This window comes from Mastigoproctus giganteus, chromosome 12, assembly GCF_048544385.1.
Source record: "Mastigoproctus giganteus isolate SK-2022 chromosome 12, ASM4854438v1, whole genome shotgun sequence".
Lineage (NCBI taxonomy): Eukaryota > Metazoa > Arthropoda > Arachnida > Uropygi > Thelyphonidae > Mastigoproctus > Mastigoproctus giganteus.
In genome coordinates, this window is record NC_143586.1 from 122,670,972 (window position 1) to 122,687,424 (window position 16,453).

Here is a 16,453-nt window from a genome sequence, read left to right on the forward strand (position 1 = left end):
TGACCATTCCTCCAAAGGAGTCTTTCACTCCCATCGCGTGATATCTTTTAAGTTCTCAAAAACCTGCACAGAAGGACCAATCAGCTGCCACTCCTATATCGGTACCTCCTAACGCTCCACAAGTAACAAAGGTAACTATGAAAGAAAAGAATAAGAAAGGGGAAGTCCTCCCCTAGTACCCAAGATAAGATGGATGTTGAGCAGAAGGAGGTACCCGAAGATTCAGTCTTGGAACTCTTTGCGGAGGAAGAAATGGACACGGGACAGCGTCCATTCTTCCCCAAAAAAGATAAATCCAAGACTGATAAAAGTAAGCCCTCAGCATCTCGGAAGCCGCCTGATGGACCCACCAAGCCAAAATAATGGCTAAATTCCTACAATGGAATTGTCGTGGATTCCGGCAAAATATTGATGACATCAAGGCCCTCCTGCAAAAGCACAAGCCAGTTTGCTTTTGCTTGCAGGAGACATATCTAAAGGCAAATGATGATCCCACCATGTACAACATCACATTTTTTCGAAAGGATAGAATTGCGGAAGGCTCTGTACATGGGGGAGTGGCTATCCTTGTGGGTAACCAGACCCCAGTGCAGCCCTTGCTAATTACAACCAGCATAGAGGCTGTTGCAATTCGCCTTTCAGTGGGATTTTTAATAACTGTGTGCTCCATCTATTTGCCACCTGGGACTGACATCACCCAGGCAGACCTTGATGATCTTCTAATGCAGCTGCCTCCCCCTTTCTTACTTCTCGGGGATTTTAACGGACATAACACCCTGTGGGGTAGTGCTAATATCAACGGAAGGGGACGAGTCATTGAGCGTATGCTCAATGACAATGACCTTTCCCTTCTAAATACTGGAACAAACACCTACTTCCACATGCCTACCCGTACTTTTTCTGCCATTGATCTCTCTATCTGCTCCCCTTCTGTACTCCCTTCACTCACTTGGGAAGTGGAGGAGAATCCATACGGAAGCGATCACTTCCCTGTGATAACCTTGTTACACAGTGGGAGACCATGTCTTCCTTTTAGGTTACCACGGTGGAAGATTGATCAGGCTGACTGGACTGCCTTCCAACAACAGGCAAATTTTGATCTTAGCACAGTCAGTCAAGAGCCGACCAATGATGCAGTAAAGTACATCACAGAAATCATCGTCCAAGCAGCTGCTAATGCTGTCCCAAAAACATCAGCCTGGTTTCCACCATTTCCCAAACCTTGGTGGAATTCACAATGCACAGCAGCAAAAAAAGGCTCAAAACAAAGCGTGAGGGATATTTCGCCGATATCCTACCACGAACAATCTTATAGCCTTCAAACGTGCACGAGCCAAAGCACGATATATCCGCCGTCAGAGTCAAAAGGAATCGTGGATCCATTTTACATCATCTATTAACCAGTCTACCAATTCTAAGGTAGTCTGGGATAAAATCCGGAAAATGAAGGGAAAATATACATCCCACCCTTCTTCAATCCTAGATTATAATGGATGCGCTATTGCAGATCCAACTGCAATAGCCAATGCTCTTGGGGAAACATTCTCTAACATCTCTGCAACATCTTCGTATTCCCCAGAGTTCCTGGTCCTTAAACATAAACTGGAAAAGCAAGCACTTAATTTTAAGACCAAGGGCCTCTTTCCCTACAACGGGGCATTCACTATAGAGGAACTGAAAAGAGCCCTCGCTCTTTCCAAAGCAAGTGCCGTTGGGCCAGATGGCATCCATTATGAAATGATTAAACATCTATCACCAAAATCTATGGATTGTCTGCTCCTTCTGTATAACAGAATCTTTACTGAAGGGCAGTTTCCGGACTCCTGGCGAAAGGCAATCGTTCTTGCCTTCCCTAAGCCAGGAAAGGATCCAAAAGTCACCACCAACTATCGTCCTATTGCTCTGACTAGCTGTCTGTGCAAAATCCTGGAGAGAATGGTTAATTCTCGCTTAATATGGTATCTCGAGTCAAATGACCTTCTCTCCAACATCCAGTGCGGCTTCCGAAGGAACCGGTCCACTTTGGACCATCTTATTAGATTGGAAGCATCCATCCGGGATGCTTTCCTAAAACGCGAACACTTGGTGTCGGTGTTCTTTGACATGGAGAAAGCGTATGACACAACTTGGAGATTTGGCATTTTAAAAGATTTACATAGCCTAGGCCTTAGAGGGCATCTCCCCCTTTTTATTCAAACTTTTTTAGCCAATCGATCGTTCCAAGTTCGTGTGGGATCCTCACTCTCTCGCTCCCTTAGCCAAGAGGAGGGAGTACCACAAGGATCAGTATTAAGTGTCACGCTTTTTGCCATCAAAATAAATTCCATCACAGAACAACTTCCTCCGACTGTAAAGAGTGCCCTCTATGTTGATGACTTTAGCATTTTTTGTCAGTCATGCAACATGAGGGTTATTGAAAGACAACTGCAGAAAGCCATCGATAGTCTGAATTCCTGGGCACTTGCTAATGGCTTCAGGTTCTCGCCGGAGAAGACCGTCTGCGTACACTTTTGTCGCAAGCGTAATCTTCATCCTGAACCTGATTTAAGGCTCGGACAAAATGCTATTCCAGTAGCAGCGAACACAAAATTCTTGGGACTCATATTCGATAAAAAACTGACCTTTTTGGATCATATCCGTCAACTCCGCACAAAGTGCACAAGAGCCCTTAATATGCTCCGCTCGCTCTCCTCCTTATCTTGGGGTGCAGACCGATGCACCCTTCTACGGCTTTACCGTGCACTTGTGCGATCCAAATTAGATTATGGGTCCCAAGTATATTCTTCAGCCAGAGACAGTGTACTTCGATGGCTGGATCCTATCCCTCATCAGGCTATACGTATCGCTACTGGAGCATTTCGAACATCTCCTGTCCAGAGTCTATACGTCGAAGCAAACGAACCACCGTTATCATTTCGACGTAAGCAGTTGTCTTTAAAGTACACTTTAAAACTGAAATCCCTGCCAGACCATCCTACGTGGCCCTTCGTTTTTGAGCTACGATGGGAAAACTTGTACAAAACCCGTAAGACTGCCAATCGTCCTTTTGGTATTCGCGTCCAAGAGCTACTCAATGAACTCAATATCAAGGTAGACAAGGTTGCCCAAACATCAAAGCAACCCTTTCCACCCTGGCATGCTCGTGTCCCGGCATGCGACTTGTCGCTTAGGAATTGGGGAAAGTCGGACACTCCATCATCTGTCTACCTGCAGCTTCATTCAGCACACCGAACTGCATATTCCGACTTCGCGCCAGTCTACACAGACGGTTCGAAGTCAGAATCATATGTGGGATCTGCTGCTGTCTTTACAGACAGCACTATATCAGAGCAGATTCCCTCCGAATGCAGCATATTTACTGCAGAGCTGCACGCAATTGAGTTAGCCTTGGATCAAATTAGTAAATGCCAATACCAACGGTTCATCTTATATTCTGACTCTCTTAGCGTGTTACAGGCTTTAATATCTGTGAGATATAATCCTCATCCAGTTCTGTCTAGCATCCAGCAGAAGATTCACGTTCTCCATGAACGCGAATATGACATCCGCTTCTGCTGGATTCCCAGCCACATTGGGATTAGGGGAAATGATTTGGCTGACGCCGCAGCCAAATCAGCAATTCCCAATAATAACCGCTGCCTGTTAGTCCCCTATACAGACTACAGGCAAATAGTACATCAAAAGATACATTCCCAATGGCAGGATTCGTGGAATAGACAGACTGCGAATAAATTATATCGTATAAAGCCTGTAATTGAACCGTGGCAGTCTAGTCTGCGCAGGAACCGTAAGGAGGAAGTTGTTCTAGCTCGTCTCCGCACAGGACACAGTCATCTTACACATTCTTTTCTGCTGAGGGCAGATGACTGTCCTATGTGCGAGAACTGTGACACCATTTTATCTATTTATCACATTTTAACCGTATGTCCACGTTTTACCCCTGAACGTGATTTTTATTTTACCGCTTTTAGTCATCTGGCTGAGCCTTATACACTCAGCCAGATTTTATCCGACAATGACCACGTGTCTGCTGTTTTTAGCTTTTTAAAATCAATAAACGTTTTTGCTTATATATAAAATTTACATTTTATTGTGATTTTCTGTTTTTTATACATTTGTTAAATTTTTTGACATAGTGACCTAACTAATTAGGTCACTGAAAGTTTACTCTTTTATACATGACCTGGTCTTGGCGCATTATAGCCTAAGTTGCTTATGCGCCAATAAAACCCAAATCAATCAATCAATTCTGCACATCTATTGTATAACTGTCCTTTCTCAATTTGAATTTATGACTTCTCAGGCAATTATTCTGAGCAAGAGGAAGAATCCCTTCAGCATGCTCAAACCATTCAAGGCTTTATACACCTCAATCAGATCACCTCGCAGGTGCCTAGTCTCCAGACACTATAATTTGCAAAACTTAAGCCTTTCGTAAGAGTAACCCTCCGTTCCGTTCACTAATCTTGTTGCCCTTTTCTGTACTCATTCCAACAGCTCTACATCCTTCTTAAAAGGAGGCCTCCAGACCTGTATACAGTACTCAAGGTGTGGCCTGGCCATTGCCTTATGCAAGGGGATAATCACGTCCTTATCCCTGCTAGAAAAATTCCTGTATATCATTGACAAGACACCATGAGCTATTCTTCCAGACCATCTGCACTGCTCAGAAAACTTCATATCTGCCTGCACAATTACCACCAGGTCCTTTTCATTCTCTACCACTCTCAGTGTGGTACCACAGAGTTGATACGTTATTCTGGGATTACTGTTTCCCATATGTAGTACTTTACATTTGTCAATGTTAAACTTCATTTGCCACCTCTCAACCCATCTGCTCAACTTTTCTAGATTCTGTTATTATTATTATTATTATTACTAGCCATATAGTGCAAGGAAGCCTGAGGCTTATGCTGCACCAGCTAAAATAAATTTTGGAGTTACCCTGAGAGAGAGAGAGAGAGAAGTAGAAATGAATCACCAAGAAAGAGAAGAATGATGATATTGCAGCAGTGTACTGTCATTAGTGTCATTAACAACCCTGCCAACCTTCGTATCATCTGCAAACTTGGACATTACGACTGATATACCATCATCAATATCATTTATAAATACAGAAAACAACAATGGATCCAACACTGAACCCTGAGGAACTCCACTAATAACATTAGTCCACGAAGAGCAGTGTCCATTGATTGCCACTCTGTCTTCTCCCTTTATCCATAGCAGCAATTTGCTTCCAATGCCACACTGCTCCAATTTGTGCAGCAGTCTTCCATGTGCAACAGTATCAAAGGTCTTTCTAAGATCCAAATATATGATATCAAAGTTATTCTTTGCATCCAGTTCCTTTGTGACTACATCATAGTATCCAATCAAATTGGTCAGGCAAGACTTCCCCTTAACAAACCCATGCTGTGTCCGAGCTCTAACTCAAGTCTTGTCTAGATGATCCTGCAGTGCTTCTTTAACCAGTACCTCCATTAATTTCCCTAGTACAGAAGTTAACCTAACAGGTCTGTAATTACCCCTGTCTCCCTTTGATCCTCCTTTATGGATTGGGGTCACATTTGCAGATTTCCAGTCCATGGGTCCCTTGAGTCCAGAGAAACTCTCATAATTATGGCTAAGGGTTTGCTTACTTCCTTTGCCGCCTTTAATATAACTGGATAGATTCCATCCACCCCAGGTGCCTTTCTTATGTTTATCTTCAACAATTTCTCCTCCACATTCCTCTTCAGTTATTACAAAATCATCTAGCTTACTGCCAGAATTGAATACATCTCTGGCATTCCCCTCCCTGAATAACTCCTCATGTGTGAATGTAGATGCAAAATATTCATTTAGTTTGTTAGCTACCTGAGCAGGATCATCAACAGTTGAACCATCGATATCAAGTGGACCAATCTGATTCATCCCCTTCCTTCTAGAGTTTACATAAGTAAAGAACTCTTTGCTGTTTTTCTTTGCATCCTTTGCCAAAGATTTCTTGTAATCTGCCTTTACCTGCCTAACCTCCTTTGTAACGTGGTTACAGACCAGCTTATATCTATCATAGACTTCTGTGTCACATGTTAATTTATATGTATCCCATGCATTTTTCTTCTCTGTCACATGTCTAATTAGTTCATCTGACATCCATTTAGGCCTAAATCGTGAACGATATTTCTTTGTTGGTATGAAAAGCCTAGTAGCTTCCAAGATTAATTCTTTGAATGCGTCCCATTTCGAATTTGCTGATAGTAACATCATTAGTTGGTCCCACCGTATAGAATTTAAGTACTGTCTCAGACCACCATACTCGCCTTTATGAAAGCAAAAACCCTTCCTTTTACCCTTGATGGTTGTTACCACTTTGAGTAAATCCCATTTCAGCACACTGTGATCACTGCCACCTAGTGGTTCCTTTATCTGCAGATTCTTGATGCATAAAGAATCACTACTAATAATCAGATCAAGAGTATTACTCCCTCTAGTTGCCTCCTGAACATGCTGCTGTAGAAAACAATCATCCAGGAAATCCACAAAAGCCCTGCTAGTGTGTGAGTGACCAACCCACAAATTCCAGTCAATCTCTGGGAAATTAAAATCCCCATTATAAGATTGATTTACTGGCCCACTCTATTTCTCTGAACGATTTCTCATTATACTCATCAGATTCATTTGGCCTATAACACACCCCTACTCTCATTTTTCCCTTCTCAGTGCTTATGTCACATCAAACAGACTCAACATTGCATTGTCCACCAACATCAATTGGATGCACTTCCTTAGATTTTATGTGTTTCTTAACTAACAGCATAAACCCTCCTCCCTTTCTCTCCTGGCTATCCTTTCTGTACACATCCCCAGAACTGGAATTTGGGGAGTACATACCCAAATTCCAGTTCTGCACTGTTTCTGTGTCTCTGATATCCCAACAATATCTGCCTTTGATGTCTTGACTAGCGCTTCAAGCTCATTGAATTTATTAACTATACTCCTAGCATTGGTGTACATGCAAGTATACATGCACCTGTTTCTACTCTTAGTTACCCTAACACCGCCCATGTATTTACTTGTTCCACTATAATATCACATCATATTATTCAATTAAGTTGGTGAGGCAAGTACAGCCTTAAATCCATGCTGTAATTCCCACATAACTTCTTACCTTTCTAGTTCTATTACTTCTTTAAAGAGTGACCTTATTATTATATACTAATAAGGAGATTAAAGGGTGAAGTGAGTAATTATAAGTTTTAATCCCCTTCTTTGAATTAAGGGAACATCTCCAATCTCTAGGGAAGTTCATCTGAATCAAGAATTCCCTCATAATTATGTGTATTATGAGCATTTTTCTAACTCTAAATTAAATTCAATTATAAACAGAGCTAAGAATAGACCAGAATACAGTGGAATGCCATTTCCATTCTTCACATGCATTGGTAATGTCATATACATACTTCATTGTTAAAAATTATATACAATGCAACTTCAGAAATCTGGCATATTTCAATGTATCTCGAAGGTAGTTGACAAAACAGGAACAGACGAGAAAAAGGTTTGTCAGATTTTAAAAAGTATATCAGGTGCTGGATTTATGCATGGATTCCATTTAATTTCCAAACACTAATTTCTTTCAGTTTTAAATATTTTCTAGACTGTGCCATTGTTATTAATGTAAGAATCTGTGAGTATGTGGGTGTGTGTATATTATATTATCATATTGTCCAATTAAGTTGGTGAGGCAAGTACACCCTTAAATCCATGCTGTAATTCCCATATAACTTCTTACATTTCTAGTTCTATTACTTCTTTGAAGAGTGACTTCATTATTTTCATAATAATCGCCAGTAATAATAAACCTTATAGGTTTATTACTTGCTGTCAAGGAATAACATCTTGCATAAACTCAGTGGAACAGGCTGGGGAGCAAACGCAACGGTGCTACGAACATCAGCCCTTGCCCTAGTGTACTCAGTTGCAGAATATTGTTGCTCCGTATGGCTTAATAGTGCACACTCTGTAAAAGTTGATATCCAACTGAATGACACAATGAGGACAATATCAGGCACCATTAAATCGACACCTTTAAAATGGCTACCAGTGTTATCTAACATCTATCCCCCTCATATAAGAAGAGAAATAGCCTTGCTGAAAGAATGGCAGAAATGTCAAAGAAATCCTCACTTGCCCATACATCAGGATTGCAACCCCCAGAAGCCGGAGAGATTGAAGTCTAGGAACCCCTCATGGAACCCCTCAACGTCCAAGTTTGCAGACGATACGAAGGTTGGCAGGGTTGTCAAGGACACTAATGACACTATGCTGCTGCAACAGGATCTGGAAAGGTTGAGCAGATGGGCTGAGAGGTGGCAAATGAAGTTTAACATTGACAAATGTAAAGTACTACATATGGGAAACAGCAACCCCAAAGCAACGTATCAACTCTGTGGTACTACACTGACAGTGGTAGAGAATGAAAGGGTCCTGGGGGTGGTTGTGCAGGCAGATATGAAGTTCTCTGAGCAGTGCAGACGGGCTGCAAGAGTAGCTCATGGTGTATTGTCGATGATATATAGGAATTTTTCTAGCAGGGATAAGGAGGTGATTATTCCCTTGTATAAGGCAATGGTCAGGCCACACCTAGAGTACTGTATACAGGTCTGGAGGCCTCATTTCAAGAAGGATGTAGAGATGCTGGAACGAGTACAGAGAAGGGCAACAAGATTGGTGAATGGAACATAGGGGTGCTCTTACGAAGAAAGGCTTAAGTTTTGCAAATTACAGTGTCTGTAGACTAGGCACCAGCGAGGTGATCTGATAGAGATGTATAAAGCGTTGAATGGTTTGAGCATGCTCAGTGCTGATGGCATTCTTCCTCTTGCTCAGAATAATCACCTGAGAGGGCATAAATTCAAATTGAGGAAAGACAGATGTAGGATAGATGTGCGGGAATTTGCCTTTAGCCAGCGGGTGGTTGGTTGGTGGAACAGACTTCCATCCCTTGTCGTGGAAGTTGATAGCCTAAATAAGTTTAAGGCTCAGCTGGACAGGTATTTTGAACGAACAGAGCGGTGATGTGGAAGTGGTTATTATTTATTTATTTATTATTATTTTTTTTTGGCTGATGCTGCATAAGCTTGCTTTCTTGCATCAAATGCCTCTACTAATGCTAATAATTCTAATGTTTAGCTATTATATCTGTTTGCTACCTACCCAAAATGTGCTTTAAACCCCATGTATTATTTAAGCTTTAAGGAATATATATTCAGATTGTCAATTTATAATTCTCATAATTGCATGCATGTGTAATGATAATAAGACCAAAAAATAATATTTATCTTCTTTAAGTTTTTAAGTTGATTGCCTCATGCAGCAAAGTTACTAGTTGAATTTAGAGAAAACACACTATTTTTTATTTATTTATTTTTTGTAGGAACAAATTATTTTCTGTAGAACTCGGCAAGTTGGGGACTGGATAATAACATCTTGTGTAAGCTGTGGCATGGATGCTTTTGCTAGTCGTACTCCTCAAGAAAATCGTGTATTAGTTAGTCTTTTAATGGAGGTAGGCATTTCAAGTTTAGAATATTAGCATTAACAGCAACAACAAAAAAAAAAAAAGAGCAAAATTAGTTGAGAGTAATTTTTAATCTTTTTAATCTTTTTTTTTTTTTTTTTTTTTCCCCTCCGTGACAAGACATTTATGCAGTTTCTATTATCAGAATTCCAAAAAGTGCATGTGGTGATGGGTGAAAAGTATTTCATTTGCCACATAATTATTTCATTGGAGATGTGCTTTTGACAGGTGTTTTTTTTTTTTTTTTTTTCCAAAAAACACAGGTCGAGAAGGTGAAATTCATGCATGTGGCCATTTTGTTAAATAACCGACTGTTAATGCAGATGCATGCTTATGTTTACTTCTCTGTAGAAACTTTCAGACTCTTACAGAAAAGCATAACAGTTAGAGCATGCACATGTTGAGTGAAATGGTTCTAGTCCTGCTTAAGAGAAAATTGAGATTGTTGGTTAAACCATGACAAAATTATATGTTTTTCAGCTTCAAGGTTTTTTATTATTATTTTAGGGCTAATATTGTAGCAGAAAATTGATTCATTAAGTTTAACTATGGTATTAACTAAATAAAGACAGAAGAAACTGGATTAAGCACTACTGGTGTATATAAACCACATAGTTAACACCAGTTTTATATAAAGGAATCAAACTGATTTGCAATAGCTGTTGTGAAACTTACTGCACGAAGTGCAAAGTATGGGTTAAAAAAGCAAAGTTAAAGTTTGTAGAATAACAGTGGATTTTCAAATAAGTTCATTTTAACTGATGTTATTTACAGTTGCAAAACTGTATTATGTATTGAAGGCATTTGATATTTTTGGTTCAAAATTTAAATATTTGATAGTTCATTATAATTAGGGTGACCATACATCCCATTTTTGTTAGATTATTTCCATTTTATGTCAGTTTGTAGAATGGGAATGATCTGTCTAGTGTGTTGTAGTTCTTTTCCCTTCGAAGTTATCAAAACTTTTCTCAATTGTTCTTTACATTAATATTACAGCACTAGCATTACAAAAAGTATTATTGAGTTCATAAGTGGTCTAAGTCAATTGCTAATTTAATATGCCTTGGATAATCAAACATATGCTGAAAGTGTAATAGCATTATAATTTTTACCTATTATAATTTAGTATTGTTACTGTACAGTGTCGGGTCAGAAACTGGAAGTGCTGCTTATTCGTGCCTCGTATAATACTCACAGAGACGCGTCTGCTAGAGTGTTATAATTAAAGAAAGAGAAATAATGGAATAGTATCGTAGGATGTTAATTCCAGTGTTAGGAATGATTACATGTAAAGGAATTAATGTTTATAATTTTTAAAGCATTATTTAAAAATGTATCTCTCCAGTAATGTTTAGGAGATTATTTTTCATCGAAAAAAGGTTGGCTATTTGAAGCAAGATTTGAAAAGTTTAGTACACGTTGCTATCACTACTTTTCAAGTCAGCGTAATTTGCTTCAGCTGTGAGTTTAAAAAGAAATTTATGTTCTGAATGATTTCCTACATTCCATGTTTCACTTGAAACTCTCAGGGGTTTCAGGTAGGAGATAACTTGTTTACTTTTTTGCCGTTTTATGAAATACAGATTAGCAAAGAACTTCATTGGAAAGTTTGGCTTCACAAAAAGAACTGTGAAATTTCTTCCACAGACTTAAAGGGGAATGAACGTTTTAGTTAAAAGATAGTGCCAAATCACAGATTTGGTTTAAGATTAGAAATTAACCACTTAAACCTTAGTTGAAGAAATTAGCCACCTTAGCAGTTAGATGCCAATTTATGCTTTTTTTGGTTTTATATTATAATATATAAATATGAAGTTGACAATACATTTAATCTTTTTATTGTTTCAAAGAGTGGTTTCATTATCAGCCTGTATCATTATCAGTCACTTTTATTCATTAGTACACTAGTGTTCCTAGAACCTGTGGATGCTCAAGGGAGCCCCAAACTTGGCATTCCAAGTCAATTTCAGTAGAAATATCTTTTCTTTCTCAAAAAGTTGAAAGGGATGCTGTGGTGAGGGAAATTGTCTTCATTTATTAATGTTTCAACATGACTTATAGCCTTTCACAGTATGCAAAATCACAACCATACATGTTGTAACTGAGTGAAAATTTAACTGTTCATGCATGCACTAAAACCACTTAGTGGAAAGTGCAGTGATAGTAGGAAAAATTGTGGACCTACAGGAAACACAGTCAAGTCATAAACAGGCAGTGTGTTACAAGAGTGCTAGTTTCATGAAATATTATAAAGCAACTTTTTAAAAAAGGTAATGCTACAACACCTCATCTGTCCATCCTGTCTAATTCTTCCTTAAAATTTATTCAGGCTATCCACTTCCACAGCACCAGATGGCAATTTTTTTTTTTCTCACATCTATCCTGCAGCCATCCATTTTCAATTTAGGTTTATGTTGCCTGTGTTCATTGTTGGAGAAAGAGTTAAAACAGCAGCATTGTCATTCAGTTTACTCAGTCCATTTAGACCCATAAACTTCAGTAAGGTTTCCAAGTGGTGTAATATGCAGAATATAAGTGGTGTTTTTTTTTTTTTTTTTATATATGGTGAGAGTACTCCATTGTGACCCTGGCTAATCTGGTTTCTCTTCTCTTCACCTGTTCTAAGAGATTCACATCTTTCTTAGTTAAAACAAGGCTTTGAGACTTGTATGCAGTGCCCATTTCCTTGTACAATGGAATAATCACCTCCTTGTTCCTGCTGGCAGAGTTCTATATATCATTGACAGAACCTTATGAGCTGTTCTAGCAGCCCATCTGCTCAGAAAACTTCATGTCAGACTGTACAGTTACCCCTACACATATTGTTCTCTGCCTTGAATGTGTTACCACCTAATTGGTATGTTATTCTAGAATTACTGCTGCCCACATGCAGTATCTTGCATTTACTAATTGTCACTTCTCAGCTCATTGCTTAATTTATCTGTGTCTTGCTGTATAGTATTATGACTCCTGTCATTAACCACTCTGCTAACCTTTGTATTTTGTATCATCTGCAAACTTAGACAATAAGTTTGATATGGCTTATCAATATTGTTAATAAATATATTAAATAAATACCATCTTTGTTAAGTTTACTCAATCCATTTAAGCCTTATTTACTTCAATAAGGTCTCCTCGCAAGTGGCTAGTTTCCAAGTAATGCAATTTGCAGACAAATAGGGGGCTGTCCACCAAACTCCAAGGAACTCCACTAATAACATTAGTCTAAGAGAGCAGTGCCCATTTGTAACTATCTTCTTCTGCCACTCAACCATCTCTTTATCCATATTGATAGTTTGCTCCTAATGCCACACTGCTCCAATATGTGCAGCAGTCTTTCATGTGGAACTGTGTCAAAAGCTTTACTGAAATCTAAATATATGATGTAAATTATTGTTTACATCCAGTTCCTTTGTTGCTAATCAGGTTGGTCATGTATGTATTTAAGTCATATGTTTGCTGGCACCAGGAACGATTGTTCAACTCCACTGTTTAAATCTGTAGTGTTCATACTGGATGCTGTAAATTTATAATTTAGAAGAGGCTAAACCAAAAAGTTTCCACAGCAACCCATCCTGTTCGTGCGGAGGGAGGACTCAACTATCAGTCCTGTTAGTCCTCAGAAGAACACAGATATCCCATACTCAGTAGGTAAACAAAAAAAAAAAAAAAAATGCATGTAACCCAAACAGGGCATATAAATGTGGTCAAACAGTCATTCAATAACAGTTAAGGTAAACTAAAAACATTAAAGGTAACTAATATGGTTACATCAGTAAAAAGAACATATTTACGCTTAGCATAAAACATAATACCAGAACTGAAACTAAGCTGATATGGTAGTATATAGTACATATTTACACTCTCCATATGATACAAATGGTGCGTAGGTGAAAAAAAAATATCAGAAGGAAGCAGCTGATGCTTGTCAATAGATAAGCATCTTTCAAAAATAAGAGAATCAAAGTTCTGGTAGGTGGAGTAAATTTTTGTTTTCCACAAGATGATGTTCTAGTCCAGTGTGAAAATCTCTAATATAGTTTTTTAAGGGAATTCTGAAATGTTACAGTCAAATGTCATAATTAAATAAAACATGCTGCCAGTCTTCACGTTGTCTGCAAGAACAGTCTGCAAGTATGATTGGTGAAGTTCGAATGTGTTTGGTGAAGTTCGAATGTGTATGATTTATCGTTTAGTGATCCGTGTCCAGTGATGAGATATTATGTCTGCATGGATATGGAGAACAATTTTCTTCTTCCTTTATCCATTAGGTAAATAACTTCTGGGGAAAACTTGCTAGTAACTTGCCAGGTCAGCGATGCGTCCCACATGCCTGCCATATGTTGACAAGCTCATTCCAGAGTTTTTCTTCTCTCCCTTGATGTGATTATTCAAGTTGATTCTAATATCAAAGAAGTCAGTTGGAATTCCTTTTTTCAGTCTATAACACAACCTTCTGTAAGCTACGTGAAGATCTAGTGGAATAGATCCTGCAAGAACTTGAGGAGAAGCTGATGAGACTGTACGACAGGCACACACCAAGGCAACTACACTGAGTGGACAGAAATCACAGGATAACTACATAGTAACGGGTAGGCCCACCTTTTGCCCAGATAAGGGCAGTCACTCAATGAGGCATTGAGTTCACTAGTTCACGAAAGTGTTCCACAGGTATTTCCATCCAAGTTTTGCATCCCTGTCCATAATTCTGTCGCATTCCTGGGTGGAGGATCCAAAGCTTGAACGGACCTATCAACAGCATCCCAAAGATGCTCCACAGGGTTCTTTTGCGGCGAACAGGGAGGCCATTCCACAATGGTAAAATCTGCGGAATGCTCTTCGAACCGTGTTCTAGTCACCATGGCTCTGTGGGGAAGCACACTGTCCTTCTGGAAGAGTCCATTGCCCTGTGGGTACACAATGACATGAAGGAATGCAGATGGTCTGTAAGGATAGACGCGTAACCTGGACCATTCAGAGAAGAGTCTAGACCTACCAAAGGTCCTAATGTGTGCCAGTTGAACACACCCCAGACCATTACCGACCATCTACCTGCCCGAACAGTTCCATTTTGGCGTGATGGGTTCATAGCTTGAGGAAACCGCACAAGGTTTCCTCAAGATACACACCCTACCATCTGCTCAAAATAACTGGAAATGGGACTCATCAGACCAGAAGACCCATCTTCAATCATTCAAGGTCCAGTGCTGGTGTTCTTTTGCCCATTTGAAGTGTTACATAGAGTCGTGGTGTTAGCAATGGGACTCTGATGGGTCTGTTGGCTCCCATAACCTGTTGCAGCTAATGATTGCCTGATGGACTTGGTGAAGTTTCTGGCACTTCCCTCATTGAAGTTGGCAGTGATTTGTGCCACTGTCATTCTCTGAAACAATGCGAGACAGATGTCGACGGCCACAATTCATCCAGCGCTGTCTACAATGAGATGTTATTCCGGAAATGTCATATTCCCCATATGCTTTTGATACTGTCGAATGGGGGAGTGCAATTTCTGTACCACCTCCGCGATAGTGACCCATGCGTTGGGCACCCAGTATTGTCCCTCTTTCAAAGTCTTAACTCATGACATTTATCTATACTGACATTGAATTACCATTTACGTGAATGCGGTGTACCTATGTACCTGCCAAGCAGTGGGTTTGTCCACTAGCGAGAGGGATGACAGTGTCATGTTGCCCAGGAATCAAGTACCCCATGAATTCTTTCCTTTCAGTGTAGTATGCTCATTTGTATAGAAATATTAATTTATTTTGAAGTTTTTTATTCTATAACTTGTGAAACCAGGCTCTGGCACTGAAGGTTACAATGGGAATGAATGATACTAGGTAATAAAGCCTAAACATTAACATTTTCCTCAAAAGGCCCCAGGCCTTTTGAGTAATATGTATGAGCACTTGGGAGAAATTTTTTACTTTAGTCGTCAGATGAGAAAAATGGGCATTGAAATGTAATTTTTCATCCAATATTAATCCCAAATATTTTGTTTCTGTTATTTAAAGGAAGTTGAAGATTATTAATTTTTATTTGAGGAGATATGTTGTGATCTAATTTACCTTTCAGCATAAGTATTTTAGTTTTAAGTGGATTAATATTTAACTTGTTCCGTTTGGCCAATTTGTAAAATCCTGTTGTTTGTTTGTTATTTGGTTTTCAGGAGCATTAGCAACTAAGGCCATATTGCTCCGGGGATATGTGGTGATCATTCCCTGACCTTTTTGCATCCTCCGTATTTGGTGGTCACAGGCTCGAACCCCGGTCTAATCAAGAAGTGTGTGCTATGCACTGCTGCTCCTGCCCACCTGCCTACGGAGGTGCTGTAAAATCCTGTAAAACAGATTTGTTGTTGGATTAAAGTATTGCTCTTGATCTTCTCCTGATAATAATAGTAACATCAGCTATATATGCAATGATATGGGTTTTTGAAAAATTTCTTATTAGCCAATCGTTTAATACCAGATTCCATATCGGAAGTCACAGAATGGAACCCTGGAGGCACCCTCTGTAAACAGCTCTAGTAATACATTGATGTTTAGATTTTATTAGAACTTGTCTGTCCTGGAAATAGTTTCGAACTAAAGAGAAGAGTTGGGAATTACAGTTTGCTGTTCTTAATTGTTTGAGAGTGCTCTCCCACCAAAGGGAATCAAACGTGCCCTCGAAGTCAATAAAAATGACCAGCTTGTATTTGGCTGTTGAGGAATTGAATTAAGTCCACTTCGGCGTCTATAACAAATTCACATTGTTTGTTTGATAATAACTGTTTGTCGTAGAACAGTTTCTGGATTCTGTGGGCTATTAAGCATACAAGCAATTTTCCCATGTTGGCAAGTAATGCAATCTGTCAAGTCTGTATTTTTGGGTGAGAAA

At 39.3% G+C, this 16,453-nt stretch overlaps 1 protein-coding gene across 1 annotated transcript in view; it reads left to right on the plus strand.

The window, feature by feature from the left end:
• LOC150077385 (uncharacterized) overlaps nucleotides 1-16,453 on the plus strand; it is a 214,918-nt gene that overhangs the window by 12,097 nt on the left and 186,368 nt on the right. Inside the window, exon 3 of the mRNA XM_090386145.1 lies at nucleotides 9,422-9,553. Within this exon, the coding sequence (XP_090242271.1) occupies nucleotides 9,422-9,553 (132 nt within the window). The remainder of the gene's footprint in view (nucleotides 1-9,421; nucleotides 9,554-16,453) is intronic.